Source organism: Dipodomys spectabilis, unplaced genomic scaffold (genome assembly GCF_019054845.1).
Source record: "Dipodomys spectabilis isolate Male_0828 unplaced genomic scaffold, ASM1905484v1 ptg000771l, whole genome shotgun sequence".
NCBI classification, from domain to species: domain Eukaryota; kingdom Metazoa; phylum Chordata; class Mammalia; order Rodentia; family Heteromyidae; genus Dipodomys; species Dipodomys spectabilis.
The window spans coordinates 59,608-79,055 of record NW_024871448.1 but is presented as its reverse complement, the minus strand read 5'-3'; the positions used below and the strand labels follow the sequence as shown (position 1 = coordinate 79,055).

The following is a 19,448-nucleotide window of genomic DNA, read 5'->3' as shown; positions in this document are numbered from 1 at the left end:
ACACAGTACGGACTCAATAAGTACTTCTTTTTTTTTTTGGATTTTTTTTTTTTTGTGTGTGAAAATACTGTACAGAGGGGTTACAATTACATGGGCAAGATAATGAGTACATTTCTTATCAAGCCTTGTAGCCTCCTCCTTCAATAAGTACTTCTTAAGCCAATCCACAGAGCAGTCACTTTTTCATTTACTCATAATTCTTTGGCAAAGAACCATTAATTTCAAAAACACCCTCACCAGACTGAACTCCTAGAGGCCAGATCATACTGGTTTCATCATTAGCATTCCATAGCTTTGGGCACGCCATTTAACTTACCTACATTTATTTTCTTATGCATAATGTCAGGATACTAGACTGGACAACCATATTTCCTTCCAGGGTTGGAACTAACCTACAGATGACTAAAGAACATTACCAAAGGGCTGGGAAGATGGCTCAGTGGTAGAGCGCTTGCCTTGTAAGCATGAGGCCCTGGGTTCGATTCCTCAGCACCACACAAGCAGAAAAAGCTTGTGCTGTAGCGCAAGTGGTAGAGCGCTAGTCTTTAGCTGAAGAGCTCTGGCTGTTTAACAAGGTGCACAAGTCATGGATTTCAGCTCCATCTTGTCTGTGGTAACTTTAGCATTGTACTGATCCAGTAAAATGGCAGTGCCAAACTAAATTCCAGAGGTAAAAGTAGAAGAGCCAGACTATAGCTTATAAAACATCACGTGAAATTTACCTTGATTCGAGGCATAGTAACTGTGGGTGGCTCTGCTTTAGCCACAAAACTGTGAGATGCCCCTTTCTCCATGAGGTAAGTTGTGTAAGGCATGTACTTCACACCCTTTGACCCAAACACAAAATCATCTCTCAGAGCATCTATAAGCATAATAACAGCTTTACTGAAGAGAGGTGGTGGTAGTTTGGTCCAGTTGGAACTGGTACCTAAAAGTGTTCGAAAACGGTACAATTAAAATTTAAACAAGCACTTTCATAATCTTCTGTTTCTCTAGCACATATGTGGTCACATCTATGTATCCCATCCAAAAGCCAGCCTGTTCTTGATAAGGCAGGGCTGGTAAAGGAAAAGAGTATTTGCAATGAGTAGGCTTAGATAACCCCCAATAACATGTAGTGAACTGCCCTTGGTGTGGTGAGGAGTTCTGGTATAGGGAAGTCCTTACAAAAGGGTCCTGAACTTAAAACATGGCTTTGCAGGTAGGGGGTGGACTGGCTTACAGGGTGTTTACATGGCCATTCGGTGGCCTTTGTCCAGAGACTTTATCTCACGTGTGGGGTGAGAGCCAGGAAGGTTCTAAGGCAGAATGGCCTTAACCACTGGGGATGAAAGAGGAGGGGCGTAGCCGGTGCCGGTGGCGCACGCCTGTCATCCCAGCTGCTCAGGAGGCTGAGATCTGAGGATCGCGGCTCAAAGCCAGCCCCGGCAGGAAACCCCGTGAGACTCTTATCTCCAATGAACCTCCAGAAAACCGGAAGTGGAACTGTAGCTCAATGGTGGAGCGCTCGCCTCAAGGCTGAAGAGCTGAGGGACAGCGCCCAGGCCCCGAGTTCAAGCCCCACGACCGACAAAAAAATAACAAAGTAAACGGAGGGGTTACAGAAGACGTAAGGGACGAGGCCTGTGGCGGGGCCAAAGGCCCGGCGGAGGGGGCCGGGCGCAGTGGGGCCTACGGGTGCGGGACCGGCCTCGCTTCTGGGGCGGAGACCAGAGCGGAGCCCGTCGGGGCCAGGCGGAGCGAGGCCCGGGCGGCGGGCGGCGGGGAGGGGTGCATACCGGCCGCGGGCTCGGGCGCCGGCGGCTCGAGTCCGCGCTCGGCCCTGGAGGAGCGAACCGGCGCCGGGAAGAACCCCCGGAGGAAGAGCGCGAGTCCCACCACCTCCACCGCCACGCAGCAGGCGGCGAAGGCGCCGGAGCCCACCCGCATCTCGGCTCCGAGGGCGCGGCGGCCGCGCGCCTGCGCACACCTTCCGGAGTGGCGCGGGCCGCCGGAAACGCGCTAGCGCGGCGCGGCCGGCCTTCCGCCGCCGGCTTCCGGCGGGCTCACTTCCGGCGCCTGCTCCAGGAGTGCGCTCCGGCCTGGCACCGCCTCCCACGCCGGGGCCCCGACCCACCCGGGCTGCGCCCCCCCACGCCGGGGCCCCGACCCACCCGGGCTGTGACCCCCCCACCCGGGCTGCGCCCCCCCCACCCGGGCTGCGACCCACCCGGGCTGCGCCCCCCCACGCCGGGGCCCCGACCCACCCGGGCTGCGCCCCCCCCCACCCGGGCTGCGACCCACCCGGGCTGCGACCCCCACGCCGGGGCCCCGACCCACCCGGGCTGTGACCCCCCCACCCGGGCTGCGCCCCCCCCACCCGGGCTGCGACCCCCACGCCGGGGCCCCGACCCACCCGGGCTGCGCCCCCCCACGCCGGGGCCCCGACCCACCCGGGCTGTCCCCTATGCCGGAGTCCGCGCCCCCTCTGCTGTCCTGCCCGTCCCCCACCCCTGTCCCGCACGCCGGAGGGGGGGCGGCCCCAAGCTGGGGTCCCCGCACCCTTTCTCCCCCGCTTTCCCCTTTCCGCCAGACTCCACGAGCTCGGAGCTGTGCCTGGAAAGAGAATTTCTAGTCCTGGGGCACAGCTCCCCTCCCTTGGGGAGGCCGGCGCTTTGGACTCCGGGGGCTGACTGACAGCGGTGCCTGGCCTCCTGGCGTCCGCTGGAGGCAGGGCCGCTGCCCGCAGGCCTGCCTGGCCGAGCATTCTCCTACCTTCCTGAGTCTTGACTGCTTTAGATGATGCTACATAAGTGAGATCATTTTGTTTTTGTCTTTAGGTGCCCAACCTGTTGTGCTTAGCATCTATGTTGTAAACGCAAGAGATCCTTGTTATAGTGATATGGTGTGTGTGTGTGTGAGAGAGAGAGAGCGCCCTAGCATGTTTCCATGCCTTGACCATTGTAGATAATGCTGAAATGAACATGGAGTGGTTACTGCATCCAGGTGGGAAGGTTGTAAAAGTAGGAACTGTCCACTTAGGATCCTTGACTTCGATTACAAAGTAAGAATTTTCTGGACAAGTCATAATGGTAAGAAAACTGCAGAGCTTCATTGAGTAAGCAGGCAAGCAGACATGAAACAGACAAGCAAAAAGGTAGCACACTAACAGCGTGGGTTCTTGAAGGGAGAGACCCTGGGCTCTTTGACATTAGGGGTGTTTATATGATAGCGTCTGACTTAAAGTTATGCAAAGAATAGTATTTACCTTTGTTCTTAATCACTGTTCATGTCAAACTTTTACCACGTGTGCTCAAAGTCTCCAAGGCTGACCTGTACATGACAATTATGTTTGGGCAACCCCTTTATGCCATAAACATGTTTATCCTTGAGATGAATACACCCTGCCACAAAGTGTTTATTTGTGCCAATTGGAGCCATTTTTTCCAAGTATTTGTTTCTCCAGACTATATTTCTTTTTGTTTGCTTTTTTTTTTTCCGGTAGATTGTGGGTCTTGAACTCTGGACCTGGGCACTGTCCCTGAGCTCTCTACCACTTGAGCCACAGCCCCACTTCTGGCCTTTTCTGAGTAGTTTATTGGAGATAAGAGTCTCACGGACTTTGCTGCCTGGGGTGACTTTGAACCACAGTACTCATATCCCAGTTTCCTGAGTAGGTAATTACAGGTGTGAGCCACTGACACTTAAAATACATGTCTTTTTAAAATTATATATTTCCTTCAGTTTTTAGAGCATACTAATTGGGGCCAGCAGGCAAGGTCAGATAGAGAAAGCTCCTCTTGCTCTTTTCTTTTTCCTTGTGCTAATACTAAAGCTTATGAAGGAGTACAAGGGTTAAAATAAAGAAGAGGAGCGTCTATGTTTCTAAGTACACTATTTCTAAATTCTTGGCTGCTATTCACCAGGCCTTATTTTCCCTAGTCTGTCCTGCCTCATTTTCTCCTAAAACAACTTTGGTTCTTTAATCTTAAGGGAAGTTGATGGGCGAAGATCAGTCTTCTGTATTTGCTTTAAGCTGAGTTTTTGAATTTTTGGTTGTTGTTTACCATGCTTCATTTTCTGTAACATCTCACACTTTTTGGTGGAGAGAAATCTTACCTCCTTCATTGATTTTTAATCTCTAAATATTCTTCTTTTTATTATTGTGAGTCTAAACATTATATAGTTAGTTTAAACTTATAATTTTTTAATTTTTATTTTTGTTGGTTGTGGGGCCTGAACTCTGGGCCTGGGTGTTGTCCCTCAGCTCGTCAGTTCAAGGCTAGTGCTCTACCACTTATGCCACAATGCCATTTCTGGCTTTTTCTGCTTATGTGGTGCTGAGGACTAGAATCCAGGGCCTCATGCATTCAAGGTAAGCACTCCACTACTGAGCCACCTTCCCAACCCCCTACACTTATATAATTTTAACAATAATATTACTTGCATAAAGTGGTTTTACTGTGGTATTTCCATACATGCATACAAAGTAGTTTAATCATATTCACATCCCCAGGAACTTTTCTTCCTTCCCTGATTTCTATTTTATATATTTAGTCTAGATTCCAGATATGTGAGAAAGAAAATATGTGATAATCATTTTTCTAAGTCTGGTCTGTTTCACTGATATGATGGTCTACTGTTGCAGTTTCCTGCAGAATACATAATTTTGTTTTTATTTGAATATTCTATTGTGTGTGTATATATATGCACCAAATTACCTTCATCTCCGTATCACTTGATGGGCATGTAAGATGTTTCCATGACACAGCTATTGTATAATAAGCCAGTGCACAGGTGTCTGTATTGTATGCTGACTCACCTGCCTTCAGATATAGGCCCAGTAGTGGCATGTCACTGTTATGTTGAAGCTCCATTGTTAGTTTTTTGAAGAACTTACATCGTGGCTGGGCTAATTCATATTCCCAACGACAGTGGGACTATAAAGCTTCAATTTTCCCGCTACACCCTTGCAGATATTTGATTTTTTCCTTCATGATAGCCATTCTGACTATGGCAAAGGTGGAATCTCAAAGTCATTTTGATTGTTACTTTTATGACACCCTGGAGGTTGCACGCTTCATGTTGAAGTGAAATGAGGCACTTAGAGCCCTGTCAGCCACTGCTAGGTGAACCTGTGGAACCCCCTAGAAAAAGAACAGGGTGTTGAGTGTGGGCGGCCGATTCTGAGAAATGAGCTTAGCACCTACATTTTGCTGGCGACCCTATGTTCTGGCCCTGTATATGCTTGGCTTGTATAACCTCAGGAAGTTCTAAATACTTCACTGACCCATGCCCCCCCTCCCCGTCACTCGGGGCTGCCCCTGGGTCCCCATACCTCGAGCAGCCACGCCGGTTACATTTCTTTTCGCTGCTACTAAGTCACCTCGTAAGATTCAGTCTGAGTCCCGAGACAGCCTGGGTGTCACTGAGTGCCTCCCGCCCACTAGTCTGGGTCGGTCCCGCCGAGAGGTTGGGCTGGGACCGCGGCCGGCGCCGCGTGGGGTGGGCGCCGCGCGCCCTCCCGGCCTCGCCCGGGTCGGTAGGCGGCCCCCACCGGCAGGAGCAGTGGCCGTCCAGTCCGGCCGTTTCCTGGCTGAGGAGCATCACCACCCAGTGCTGGTCCACACTGGAGTTTTCCAGCTGAGTGTCTCAGGAGGAAAGCCAGGCGGCCCTCCCCACCTGCCCGCCGGCTCCCCAGCAGCGGGCGGGCGGCGCAGCGCACTGTGGGAAATGTAGTCTTCCGTCGAGCACCCACCCGTGGGAGGGTCTTCCGGGTTCCTTCTGCGCGTGCGCTTCCCCGTCCTCAAATTCTGGATCGGGGGCTCCGGCCGCGGGGCTCTGAGGTAGGACCTGCGTTCGGGGTTGGTGGAGGCCAAGGCTCCCGCCCTGCCTCCGCAGGCCTTGGAAGCCGGGAGGCGAGTGCGTCGCCGGCCGCGGAGCCGGTGTGCAGGCGCGAACCGCGTGGCTCCCTCTGGTCCCGGGCTGGGGTTCACGGTTGCTTTGTCGGAGTCGGTGCCGCCGGGACCCCGTATGCCGAGCGCCGGGCGACCGTCCACCCTCGGGGCGGGGAGGCCCGCCCCGCGAGTGCCTGCCGGGACCGGGGGAGGGAGCGGGCCCGTCCCGCGCCGCGGAGCCCGGCGGGCAGGGCAGGTGAGCGCGCACCGCGGGCAAGTGCACGCGGAACCCCACCCCCCCGCGGGCAGGTGTGCGCCCCCCCCCCCCCCGCGGGCAAGTGCACGCTGAACCCCACCCCCCGCGGGCAGGTGTGCGCCCCCCCCCCCCGCGGGCAAGTGCACGCGGAACCCCACCCCCCGCGGGCAGGTGTGCGCCCCCCCCCCCGCGGGCAAGTGCACGCGGAACCCCCCCCCCCCGCGGGCAGGTGAGCGCCCCCCCCCCCCTCCGCGGGCAAGTGCACGCAGAACCCCCCCCCCCCCCGCGGGCAGGTGCGTGCTCCCCCTCCCCGCGGGCAGGTGCGTGCTCCCACCCCCCCCACCCCGCGGGCAGGTGCGTGCTCCCACCCCCCCACCCCGCGGGCAGGTGCGTGCTCCCCTCCACCCCGCGGGCAGGTGCGTGTTCCCCTCCACCCCGCGGGCAGGTGCGTGTTCCCCTCCACCCCGCGGGCAGGTGCGTGTTCCCCTCCACCCCGTGGGCAGGTGCGCTGCCCTCCCAGCAAGCAGGTGCGTCCCTCCCCCCTCCGCGGACAGGTGCTCCCCCCCCCCCGCAGGTGCGCGCATCCCCCCTCCCGCGGGCAGGTGCGCTCCCCACAAGCAGGTTCGTGTTTCCCCCCCCCCACCCCGCAGGCAGGTGCGCGCGTCTTCCCCTCCTGCGGGCAGGTGCACCCCCCCCCCACCCCCCCCCCCCGTGGGCAGGTACGTGTTCCCCCCCTCAGGCAGGTGCACCCCCCCGCGAGCAGGTGCGTGATCCTCCCCCCCCCCCTCCCGCGGGCAGGTGCGCGCGCTGGCCCGGGCTGGGCTCCTGGCCGGGGCTGGGCTCCGGGCAGCTGTGCTGGAGGGCCCCGCGCGTCGTCCCTCCTGGGCTCGTTTCTGGGCCCTTCTGCACCTGCGTCGATAGCTCCACGGGGCCTTGTGACTCCGGATGCTGGCCCTCCCCGCTTTGGAGTTCAGGAAGCATGGCAGAGTTTGAAGGAGGGCGGCGTGGACCGGGGATCTCCTTCCTTAGGGACTCAGGAAGGGAAAGAGCCAGTCAGCCTCCCTTGCCTTACGCTGATAGCGACCCCACGTTTCAGAGCACAAGGCTCACGGGGCCCTGCGTCCTCCAGACTCCCGAGCACTGGACCAGCCTCAGCGGGAAGCTGGGGTTGGGTGCAGGGGTGGCCGTCAGGGCCACGTCCCAGCCCACCCCCTTCCCGCCCCCTTCTCTGCCCGGTATCATTTCCAGGATGCGGGTGCTCAAACGCGGCACGGAGAGACACTGGTGCCCTTCCAGCCTGGAGGTTCCTCCTGAAACTGGCAACAGCAGCACAAACCCGCTGAAGAGGTCTGGGTCAGGCCGCATGATTCGCAGACCTGTTAGCTAGTGTTAGCCATTTTGCCACTATCTACTCAAAGAAGCTTTTTTTTTTTTTTTCACTTACGGATTTCATTTTGGAAATAGCAGCCAATGTAGCACAAACATTGCTTTAAAATACCTTACATGAAACAGGCAGGTCGTTGTTTTATCCTCAGCACTTCCTTGTGACTTCAAAATATTATTAACATGGATGTGTGCCACTTTATTAACCAGCTCTTGAAAAATGACATTCTGTGGTACAATGAGTCTATTTTACATTTCTTGAAGTCTGAAAGGTTGTATATACTTGTTTCATTCTTAATAAAATATAGTACATGCTCTCTTATACATACAGAGATTTTATTTCTAGTAACTTCTGAAATCTGAAACTTATAGAAATTGGGGGGAAAAAAGGAGGAAATAATAGTGCTTGGAAGGAAATGTACTCATTACCTTACTCATGTAACTATAACCCCTCTGTACAGTATTTTTACAATAAAAAACAAAAAAAAGAAATTTAAATTTTTTTGGAGATATTAGCTGGTGGTGTCTGTGAAAATATTCCAATCCCCCCTCCCATCTGCCACATTTCTGATCTCAAGCATTGGGACACAGCCTATAATAAATTAATTTTGTTTTTGTAAACTAAAAAAAAAAACTTATTGTGATACAGAAAAAATTAAAATTAACCTGTCCACATTGCCTTTTCCTCTTTTCCCCTCCCCCTCTTCTTTTTCTCCCCCTCCCCCTCCTCTGTTTCTGATGTGGGTCCCAGAGCTTGAACTCAGGGCAAAGAGGTATTGGAAAAACTCAATAGAATCCCATGTAATATTCTTGCATTAATAGGAAATTAATTTATAAACTCCTAAGTGTATTTCTGTAATGCTAATTTTCATGAAGACATAATATTATTTAAATTACTCAGTTTTTTCAGTTCTTGTAGGTAATAGTAATCCAAACAGATGGACTGTTGATACATCTCTCATAGGGACTGTGCCTCTACTTAAGACATAAAAGGTTCTTCTCCCATAGGAAGTCTTTTGTTTTTTTCCAGTTCATATGTAGTGTTTTGAGCCGGAAAATCTGTGACAAACCCACACTTGTTCTTTCCTGACTGTACTTCATTTGCCTTCTTTCCCAGATATGCTTCCAGAATTGTCTATACATTGCCAACAACAACAAAAATCAAATGGATCTCTGGTGAGTTGTGTTATTATTGTTGTTTGTTCTACATTGTATTTTATGAATTTTAGTGGAACTAAGAATTAAAATGGAAAAATTGAAAATTAAGATTCAGCCTTAAGGAAATGTTTATAAATAAAATAAAGATGAGCCAGACACTGGTGGCTCACACCTGTAATCCTTGCTACTCAGGAGGCTGAAATCTGAGGATCCCGGTTGAAAGCCAGCACCAACAGCAAAGTCTGTGAGACTCTTATCTCCAATTAACCACCAGAAAATCTGAAGTGGTGCTGTGGCTCAAAGTGGTAGAGCGCTCACCTTGAGCTGAAGAGCTCAGGGACAGTGCCAGGCCCAGAGTTCAAGCCCTACAACTGACCAAAATGAGTAAATGAATAAATAAATAAAAGATAGTTTGTGGTCTGGGAATGTGCTCAAGGCTAGCACTCTACCACTTGAACCACAGCACCACTTCCAGCTTTTTCTGTTTATGTGGTACTGAGGAATTGAACCCAGGGCTTCATGCATGCTAGGCAAGCACTCTACCACTAAGCCACCTTCCCAGCCCCCATTAATGAATTACCTTTATCTTAAAGTATCTTCAGTCTGAATTTGTAGACTACTTTCTCTGACAGAGAACTGAATTGAAGGTTGTTTTCTTTTGTCACTACATACATTTCCTCTTTGTGTAATGGGGAGTCAGCCTTTCTGGTACTGTCAGGCAGGGGGATGGAGGGGTGGGTGGCCATTCTTCATTTGTAGTGAGCTCAAAAACTCCTCTGTGCCCTCTGCATAACAGATTAGTACCAAACTTTGTTCCAACTTCTTTTATCGTCTTCCTTGTTTTTTGGAATTACTTAGCTGTTTCTTATTCTTACTTTTCTGTATCCTGCTGTCAGTGACCATATTTCACATTGCTTTTCTTGTCTCTGACTGTCTCTTAAGCCTCTCTCCATTTCCCTTATATCATTCCATGAATGCAAATCTAGTCAAGAAGTAGATTATTCCCCTCTTGTCTATGTGCTATATTGTAGGAGGTGGGTAATGCTAGAAGTTCTTTATTATTTTTGGAGGAAGTATTAGGGGGCCTACAAACATATTTTAATCTTTAGGAACTTACAACAATGAACACATCACATTTTTATTGTGGGAACTAAGTTAAGTCTGATATGTGCCAGATCATTCCTTATCACTCACCTGGATTGTGCTTTTGTTGCTCTGCTAATGTGGCATGTAGAGTTGGAGTATTTTAGACTTTGCCAGAAAACTACACAGACATCCAGGTACAAAGAATAAAGAAAAGGTTTATTGCTAGTAAAGGGGCCAGCAAGAGAAGAGTGAGAAGATCTGCTGGCTATTGTCTGAGGTGACCTCTATAACTTACTGAGGCTAGAAGGGGCTGGGAGGCAGAGACTCTGGTGTGGGTGTGAGGACCAGGGGCTTCATCATGCAGACTAGGATTCATGGCTGCTGCCCAAGTAGTAGATAAGGGTCCTGTGCAACTGCCCAGATCTGAAGGTCACTTTAAGAGGCTCTTGTTGCCTTCTACGGTGGTAGCTGCCCCAGAGAAGTGCCATCCCAAGGTAAAGGGGGTTGGAGGCTGATTATTTACTGCCTTTACTAAATGGGCCTAGTGCTGCCTAGGAAGGGAGCATGACAAGCTGTGGAGGGGGGAATGTGCTAAGCTATGGGAAGGAAGCTTATTGGACTAACATTCCCAACTGTTTGGTTTAATGATTGAGTGGGGGCAACAGGTTGGGCGTATGGGAGAAGGTACCAGAGCTGTTTCCTGCTGAGAGGGGCCAAAGTAGCCAGCCAGGAACACTGGACCAGGTGCCCTCCTAGGAGCATCTGATTGACAGACTGATTGGTGATAGGTTTCATCTTCGCCATGACGATGTTCTGCATGCACCTGAGCAGGCAAGGCACAATTAGTATGAGCAAAAATTGCAGTTAAGGAACCCAAGATAGGCATGTGCCAGGGAGTAAGCCACCTGGATAGGTCCTTTATTTTGTTGGATATTTTTTTTGCAAGTTCTTTGAGATGCATGATTTGTTCCTTACTTTCGTAGCTGTTATCAGTTCAGTTAAAGCAGCACCCTTGATGGTGGAGGAAGAGTAATAGGTGGGAGCGCGATTGTCAAGGATAGCCTACCTCGTTCCTGTTGTTCTTGATTTACCCGTGCCGTGGCATAGGAGGTGTGGTTAATGCTTCTTGCCACTATGCATGTCAAACGTATGACATCCTTATAGGCTCTTACCACCAGCCCTGGTGTCCCAATCAAGGAGAAAATGAGGGCAATGCACAGTTCTCATCCAGCACTAGATCTCTTGTAACATGTAATCTTTGTGATTTCCTGAGTGGGCTTGCTGTTCATGAGAACACTTTTATGTAGAAGATTTAAATGGGCTTTTCAGTTGTTTTTTTGTTTTTGCCAGTCCCGGGGCTTGAACTCAGGGTCTAGACTCTGTCCCTGTGCCTCTCTGTGCTTAGGGCTAGCTCTACCACTTGAGTCACTGTGCCACTTCTGGCCTTTTCTGTTGATGTGGTGCTGAGGAATTGAACCCACCTTTCATGTGTGCTAGGCAAGCACTCTTACTAAGCCACCTTCCCAGCCCCGTTTCCCTGATTCTTAGTGAACTTATATCTAAACAAGTCCAATATGCTATTTCCAGACGCCAATTTGTAGTTAATGTTATGCCGTATCCTTAGCTCCTTAGAAGATAACTTAAATTTTAAAAAAAAATTTTACTGCCAGAATTGGAGCTTTTACTCTGGCCCCATGCTCTTGCTTGGCTTTTTCACTCAAGGCTGGATCTCTACCACTTGGTCCACACCTCCTCTTCTAGCTTTACATGGTAGATTGGAGATAAGAGTTTCATGGATTTTCTTTCCTGAGCTGGCTTCAACCTGTGATTCCCAGAACTCAGCCTCCTGCCTATCTAGGATCACAGCACCAGCACCCAGCTTAGAAATGAATTTTTCTCATGTCCCTGTTGCTAGCATCAAAGACATTTACTGATCTATAAGGGAAACTTTAGTAATTGACAAATTACTACAGAGGCAGATCTTTCTACCTTGATTTTTATTTCTTCCATTGTATAGATAAGAGAGCAAGCTCCAACCATCTTATGTAAGACCTAAGCACACATACAGAAAAATGAAATCCCAGACTTGGTGTTCTCTTTTATTTTTTTATTTTGTCGGTTGCGGGGCCTGAACTCTGGGCTTGGGTACTGTCCCTCAGCTCTTCAGCTCAAGGTGAGTGCTGTTACCACTGAGCCACTTTCCCAGCCCTGGTGTTCTCTTGACTGAGGGCTAATGTTTGAAATATCCCTTTGCAGAGATTGGTGTCATTTGAGGATGTGGCTGTTGACTTCAGCTGGGAGGAATGGCAGGACCTGGACGATGCTCAAAGGACCCTTTACAGGGATGTGATGCTGGAGACCTACAGCAGCCTGGTGTCCTTGGGTGAGCAAAAGTCACATTAACTCACACTTGTCAGGTTCAATAATATTTAGATATAAGATTCCAGCCCATGGAATATAACAAAAAGTTTAAATGGTTGCAAAACTCCCTTTTTTTGTTGTTGGTCATGGGACTTGAACTTTGGGCCTGGGTGCTATTCTACATCTCTTTAGCTCAAGGTTAGTGTTCTACCAGTGGTATTCTGGTGGTTTATTAGAGACGAGAGTCTCACAGACTTTCCTGCCTGGGCTGGCTTTGAACCACAATCCTCAGATCTCAGCCTCCTGAGTAGCTAGGATTACAGGCGTGATTCACCATTGCATGGCTGGTTTCACAACTCTTGAAAACATCCTGATATCCTTCTTCAAGGAGTCAAGTCAGTAGTTTGGCCAAAATGCTATACTATTTCTCATTAGCAGGGCACTGTGTTCCCAAACCTGAGGCGATTCTTAAGCTGGAGCAAGGAGCAGAGCCATGGGTAGGAGAACCCTTAGGCCAGAGCTTTGCCGGTGAGTCAGTCCATTCTAAGTAGGGAGATTTGGAAGAACGGAGCCTGTGTGCGTATGTTGAGCTGTTTTTGGCAGTGTTCCCAGCTTCTGCAGCTTGGGACAGCTGCTCTCATGCATTGGACATCTGCAGTATTCAGTCTCCATGGTTGCTCTTGGGTAAATCTACCTTCCCCATTTTTCTTAAAGACTAAGACTCCAATTACTTTCTGACTCTTAGACTTTCTTCTTCTTCTTTTTTTTTTTTTTTTTGTGCCAGTCCTGGAGCTTGAACTCGGGGCCTGGGCACTGTCGCTTAGCCTCTCTGTGCTCAAGGCTGGCACTCTACCATGAGCCACAGGGCCACTTCCAGCCTTTTCAGTTTATGTGGTACTGAGGAATCAAACCCAGGGCTTCAGACATGTTAGAAAAGCATCTTACCACTAAGCCACATTCCTAGCCCTGGTCCCTGAACTTTTATGTTCAAGACTAGTGCTTTACTACTCGAATCACAGCTGCACTTCTGTTTTTGTTTTTGTTTTTGGAGAGGGGAAGGGTTGTTAATTTGAGATAAGAATCTTGAATACTTTCCCACCTGGTTGGCTTTGAGCTGTTATTCTCAGATGTAAGCTTCCTGAGTAGCTAGGATTACAGGTATGAGCCACCAGTGCCAGTTGCCTGTTTCCTTCCATTCTTTTTTTTTTGGGTCCGGTCGTGGGGCCTGAACTCTGGGTCTGGGCGCTGTCCCTCAGCTCTTCAGCTCAAGGCTAGTGCTCTACCACTTGGGCCACAGCGCCACTTCCAGCTTTTTTCTTTTTTTGCTTATGTGGTGCTGAGGAATCGAACCCAGGGCCTCAGGCATGCAAGGCAAGCGCTCTACCACTGAGCCACCTTCCCAGCCCTTTTCCTTCCATTCTTAAAGACCAGGTATTTATTAAAATTTCATGAATTCTTTCAGAGCTTGTTAGTTGGGTAGTGCACAGGTGATGGTGCTTTTGTGGCTGTGTGGATAACAACATAAGTCAAGTGAATGTATTTTCTTTTAAAGAAGTTACATTATTTTGAGAAAGAAAACCAAATATGTCTATTTGTGAGATAAGATCCATTTTTCCTGGATGAGACAGAGAAAAAATCTGGTGTTACACTAGAGTGGTAATAAGGGCAATAAGTTTTAGGGAGATTATTATTTACCTAAGGATAGCTTAATTTTAAGGTGATGCTTTTCCAAATTTGACATACAATATATAGGTGGATATATACAATACATTACAATTGGATATATGACTTTGGAAAACAGTAGTTTAAAGCTGGTATTTAAAATCAAAAGCTGGTATTTATAGAGAAGGTCTTCCATGAGCTGATGAGAAATGAGAAAATAGGTTTAGGAGCAGCCGTGTATACCAGAATGTCTGAGATCCTCACACCACAGAGAATCCAGCACAGGTAAAACTTCTGCACTGTTCCCATTAACAGGATACTGTGTTCATAAACCTGAAATGATTGTCAAACTGGAGCATGTGGCAGAGCCACAAGTGGGAGAAGCCCCAGACCAGAATTTCCCAGGTGAGTCAGTGCATCCTGGACAGGGATGTTGAAAAGAGCAGATCCCTGCTAGTATGGCCATGTTGAGCTATTCTTAGCAATGTCTCATTCCTCCAATTCCTGAGAGTAGCAGGACTAAGATGTCCTTGGTCTCAAGGCCAAGTGAACCAAGAATTCATATGGAGGCATTTTGAATTCTGTGTGGGAGTAGAGTTAAAGTTGGCATTTTTCCTTTTCTCTTTGTGGAAATCATTCTAAAATAAAAAAATGAGAAATGTTCAGGAGGCCTTATTTTCTGTGGAACCTAGGAACATGCATGTACTGGGAACTGAGGAGGGATGTTGGGCCCAGATAATCCAGAAAAAAGGCTTCTCAAAAGTAGCTGCCACAAAGCCTGGCATTCAGAACCAAAGCTTTTAGACAAGAGAGGATGGCCACTCAGGGTGGTGGGCTGGTGTCTCCTTTGTTTGCTGTGGTTCTGAGAGGTAGAAGTGTTAGAATAGTAATTTGAAAGATATTCTGTCTACAATGTAAAAGTAGCAACTTGAAAATACCCATAGAGTGCTGGGAAGGTGGCTCAGTGGTAGAGTGCTTGCCTTGCATGCATGAGGCCCTGGGTTCGATTCCTCAGCACCACATGAGCAGAGCAAGCCAGAAGTGGTGCTGTGGCTCAAGTAGTAGAATTCTAGCCTTGAGCTGAAGAGCTGAGGGACAGTGCCCAGGCCCAGAGTTAAGTCCCATGACTGACCAAAAAAAAAAGAAAATACCCATGGATGCCTTATAGTCGTTCTGAGGGAGAAATGAGAACTGAACAAATATATAAACATATAAACAAATATTATAAATTCTTACTGTTTACTTAACAGGCAAAGGACCTTATTATATACCCTTATGGTCTTAGATCCTAGAAAATATTCATATTTTCCAAGCTATAGGTTGAGAAGACAAGCAGCATAAATTATTCATAATTGTTCAGAAAACAAAACAAATTAAAACAACTCAAGGAAAACAAATAGCAGATGGTAAGTACTTAGCTTAAAGCTATAGTTAGTAAATGAGTATTTTGACTGAATATTTCCCTTGACACTAAAAGAGGAAAAAAAAATCTTGAGGCAGAGGAAAAACGATTTTACATGTAAAATATTACCTTGTTAATTAACTCATTAGGGAGAAACACATATAGTTTTAATAAATCAATCCCTAGTATTGCTATTTTAAAATTTTTAGCAAGTAGGATGGGAGGAAATGTCTTTACGTTTACATGATTATTCCTTAAAAAATGCTTGGATATCATTTATGTTTTTTTTTTCCTTTTTGTTAATCATTTCAGATGTCCAGCAAGTAGATGACCAGATTGAGATGTGCCAGGGCAGTCCAGACAGACATCTGTGGCAAGTTGTAATCACCAGCAGCAACACAGTGGAGGAAAGAGTTAGATTAGGAAGAACTTTTAATTTGAGCTCAAACCCTAAGTCAGAATTGATAATGAATAATGGGAACTACTTAGGGATGAGGACTGAGGAGTTTATTGTTCATCAGAACGTGCTTCTCCATAGTGAGCCTGATGAGATGCATGCTGGAGAGAAGCCTGGCGCCTCTCGTGTAGTCGAACAATGCCTTAGACAGTCTAAGCATCTTAGTCAGCCTCATGAGAGTCCAAATGGTCAGCAGGATCTTGAATATGGTGGAGAACGTAAGGTATTAAACTCAGAGACCATATTCTTTATACAGAAGAGGGTTTGTTTGGGAGAGCCATACTATAAGTACAATGAATATAGGGAAGACTATGACAAGCCTGCTCTCATTGTCCAAGAAATAACTCATGTAGGGAGGAAAACATTAGAATGTGCTGCATGTGGGAAAAGATTCTACATAAAACCTACACTAAAAACATATCAGAACATCCACACCGAAGAGAATGAATGCGAGAAATCCTTTAAGAAACCATACTTTAGAAAACATCAGAGAAAGCATCTACAGGAGAAGCCCTACAAGTGTAACAAGTGTGTACAATCTCTCTGTCATAAGTCAAATCTCACTGTACAACCTCAAACTCTCAAAGGTGAAAAACCTCATGAATGTAACGAATGTAGCAAATCTTTTTATCGCAAATCAGATCTAACTGTGCATCAGAGAACTCACACAGGAGAGAAACCCTATGAATGTAATGAATGTAGAAAATCTTTCAACCAGAAGTCAAATCTCAGCAGGCATCAGCGAACTCACACAGGAGAGAAACCTTATGAATGTAACAAATGTGCAAAGTCTTTCAACCAGAAGTCAGATCTTATTTTACATCAGAGAACTCACACAGGAGAGAAACCACATGAATGTAATGATTGTAGGAAATCCTTCTATAAGAAGTCAGACCTCACTGTGCATCAGAGAACACACACAGGAGAGAAACCCTATGAATGTAATGAGTGTAGAAAAACTTTTTATCAGAAATCAAAACTTACTGTACATCAGAGAACACATACAGGAGAAAAACCCTATGAGTGTAATGAATGTGGGAAGTCTTTCTACCAGAAATCAGACCTTACTGTACATCAGAGAACACACACAGGAGAGAAACCTTATGAATGTAACAAATGTAGGAAATCTTTCTACCAGAAGTCAGTCCTTACTGTGCATCAGAGAACACACACAGGAGAGAAACCCTATGAATGTGATAAATGTAGGAAAACCTTTTGCCAGAAGTCACACCTCAGCAGGCATCAGAGAACGCAACATAAAGCAGAAACCCTGTAAATATAAATAATGTAGGAAGTCTTTCAACCATAAGTCAAATTTTAGCAAGCATCAGGGGAATCACACAGGAGAAAAACCCTCTGTAGGAAAACTTAGAAAATTTCTTCTCATCAAACCCAGTTTATACAGGGAAATCCTGCATGGAAGAGATGAGCTGTGTGTTCTCTAAAACCATTCTCTTCTCTTGGCCACACACTGAAATCCACATTTCTCAGTCTCATTATCTCAAATGGGACAATATATAACTGAACATTATCTAAAGGATTTGGACACAAGTAATAGACATTACTTCCAGGCCTGACAATAGATGACCACCTGATTCTCTGGTTAGGAGAGTGAAGTTGTGGATGTCTGTCCTTTATAATTGTAGTCAATAGTTTATTTTGTAAACCTTTCTCAGAAATAATGGCTCTAACCCTTAGGGACTGGAGTCAGATAATCCCCAAGGTGGTTTTGGGAACTACATATGGGAGAAGACTGTCAGGATTTGAATCAAGGGAATGAGAGCATAGATTTCACCAGTGCCATCCTAAAATCTCCCTTTGCACTTTAATGAGAAATAAAGTTACTTCTATTAAGTCATTGTATGTGTGATCTGTGTACTATAATCAAAATAGCCTACTGTTGCCAGCTTGTGTGTGTGTGTGTGTGCACTCGTGCACACGTGTGTCCATGTGGGTACTGGTCCTTGGGCTTGAAGTCAGGGCCTGGGTGCTGTCCGTAGCATTTTTGTTCAAGGGTAGCACACTACCACTCAAGCCACAGCTCTGCTTTTGGCTTTTTGGGGTTAATTGGAGATAAGAGTGTATTATAGACTTTCTTGTCCAGGCTGGCTTTGAACTGCAATCCTCAGATCTTAGCCTCCTGAGAAGCTGAGATTACAGATGTGAGCCACCAGTGTCTGGCCAGGTTAGTTTTTGAATGTGGGTGGTCGGAGGAATGTTATCATTTCTTGGTTAGTAGAGAACATACAGAGGAGTGGAATTTGTGTCATCACCTTTTTATGTAACAATAACAGACCACCTTAGGAAAAACACGTTTGGGGATGCTTTCGTCAGGAAGGACAGCTCATCAAACATTGAGAGTAAAGTATATTTTTATAGGTATCAGTAGAACTTACGTTATATACCGAATGTATGATGAACAGTAAACAATCAAAATTGATAATATAGACAAATAGAAGGGTTAAATGTTACTGTGCATGTAAAGCAGTTGGCAACAATAGTGTGTTTCTGTTGGTGATTTTGTATTCCAGGCTGCATTTGGTGTTCTGGGGACAGTTTGGGTTATACTAACCAGGGGACAGACCCTGTCCCCCAGGAGACCCTGACCCCAGGTTTAGGAGACCCTGTCCCCTCGGTCTAGGAGGCATCTCTGCCGCTGCCTTTGATCTCGGCCCCTGCCCGGTCCCTTGCCCTCAAGTTCTGATCGTACCACGGCCACTCGTCCCTGTCCCTAAACACCCCTGGGCTCAGAGGAGGGGACCCTGCCCCCTTCTACCATCCCCTGTCCATCTGACCCCCATCTCCTGACCTCTCCACCTGACCCCCTCTACCTGAACTCTCCTCTACCTGACCCTTCCACCTGACCCCCTCTACCTGACCTCCTCCACCTGAACCCTCCTCTACCTAACCTCGTCCACCTGATCTCTCCTCCACCTGACCCCTCCTCCATCTGACCCCTCCTCCACCTGATTCCTCCACCTGACATCCTCCACCTAACCTCCTCCACCTGATCTCTCCTCCATCTGACCCCTCCATCTGAACCCTCCTCCCCCTGATTCCTCCTCCACCTTGTCCTTCCACTTGACCTCCTCCACCCGAGCCCTCTATTTTTTTTTTTTTGCCAGTCGTGGGGCTTGAACTTGGCCTGGGCACTGTCCCTCAGCTCTTCAGCTCAAGGCTGGCACTCTACCACTTGAGCCCCAGCGCCACTTCCAGTTTTCTGAGTGGTTTATTGATAAGAGTCTCACAGTCTTTCCTGCCCCGGCTGGCTTTGAACTGTGATCCTCAGATCTCAGCCTCCTGAGTAGCTAGGATTATAGACGTGAGCCACCGGCGCTTGGCTACCTGACCCCTCTTGAACCCCCCACCCGACCCCTCCACCTGACCCCTCCTCCTGACTCTAGTACCCCTCCCCTCGCCCCTGCACACAGGTTGCTGGGCTGCCTGCGCTGCTGGGTCGCCCCTCGGCACATGGTGGGGCATGTGGGGTGGGGCGGGGCCTGCGGGCCTCTGTGGGACCAGGGTGCAGCTGGGAAGCTGGGTGGGGTCTGAGGGTTCCTTGAGCACTGACTCCTCTCAGAGGCCGTGCTCGGTGTGCACACTGTCCTCCTCAGGACCCGGTCGTGAGGCCTGAACTCTGGGCCTGGGTGCTGTCCCTCAGCTCTTCAGCTCAAGGCCAGCTCTCTACCACTTGAGCCACAGCGCCACTTCCGGCTTTTTTCTTTTTTCTTATGTGGTGCTGAGGGATCGAACCCAGGCCCTCATGCATGCAAGGCAAGCACTCTACCACTGAGCCACTTTCCCAGC

The 19,448-nt window shown here is 48.3% G+C and overlaps 2 protein-coding genes across 11 annotated transcripts in view; one reads left to right on the top strand and one right to left on the bottom strand.

Annotated features, from left to right (window-relative positions):
* Pigg (phosphatidylinositol glycan anchor biosynthesis class G) overlaps positions 1 to 1,959 on the bottom strand; it is a 36,851-nt gene extending 34,892 nt beyond the window's left edge. For 5 of the 6 annotated variants that reach the window (XM_042672768.1, XM_042672772.1, XM_042672770.1 and 2 more), the window contains exons 1-2: positions 1,779 to 1,959; positions 723 to 928 (exon numbers count right to left, since the gene is read on the bottom strand). In XM_042672768.1, the coding sequence (XP_042528702.1) occupies positions 723 to 928; positions 1,779 to 1,929 (357 nt within the window). In that variant the 5' untranslated portion in view covers positions 1,930 to 1,959. The remainder of the gene's footprint in view (positions 1 to 722; positions 929 to 1,778) is intronic. The other variant, XM_042672769.1, reaches the window with a different exon arrangement.
* A 3,807-nt stretch (positions 1,960 to 5,766) lies between these two features.
* Positions 5,767 to 17,495, top strand: LOC122102203 (zinc finger protein 717-like). 5 transcript variants are annotated; one of them, XM_042672783.1, is made up of 6 exons: positions 5,767 to 5,825; positions 8,633 to 8,691; positions 12,016 to 12,142; positions 12,559 to 12,648; positions 14,098 to 14,187; positions 15,497 to 17,495. In XM_042672783.1, the coding sequence occupies exons 2-6, from the start codon at positions 8,635 to 8,637 to the stop codon at positions 16,915 to 16,917; spliced, it is 1,785 nt and encodes a 594-aa protein (XP_042528717.1). In that variant the 5' UTR covers positions 5,767 to 5,825; positions 8,633 to 8,634; the 3' UTR covers positions 16,918 to 17,495. The 5 variants fall into 5 exon arrangements, with proteins under 5 accessions (XP_042528717.1, XP_042528714.1, XP_042528719.1 ...); XM_042672780.1 differs by having other exon boundaries at positions 12,556 to 12,648; XM_042672781.1 differs by lacking the exon at positions 5,767 to 5,825 and adding an exon at positions 7,461 to 7,479 and having other exon boundaries at positions 12,556 to 12,648.
* Positions 17,496 to 19,448: the final 1,953 nt, after the last annotated feature.

Bases quoted from the DNA above. Each gene is read 5' to 3' on its own strand.
- LOC122102203 (XM_042672780.1), top strand. From the start codon at position 8,635: ATGCTTCCAGAATTGTCTATACATTGCCAACAACAACAAAAATCAAAT. The intron at 8,692-12,015 runs GTGAGTTGTGTT...ATCCCTTTGCAG, and splicing joins AAAAATCAAATGGATCTCTG to AGATTGGTGTCATTTGAGGA. The intron at 12,649-14,097 runs GTGAGTCAGTCC...TCCCATTAACAG, and splicing joins CTTAGGCCAGAGCTTTGCCG to GATACTGTGTTCATAAACCT.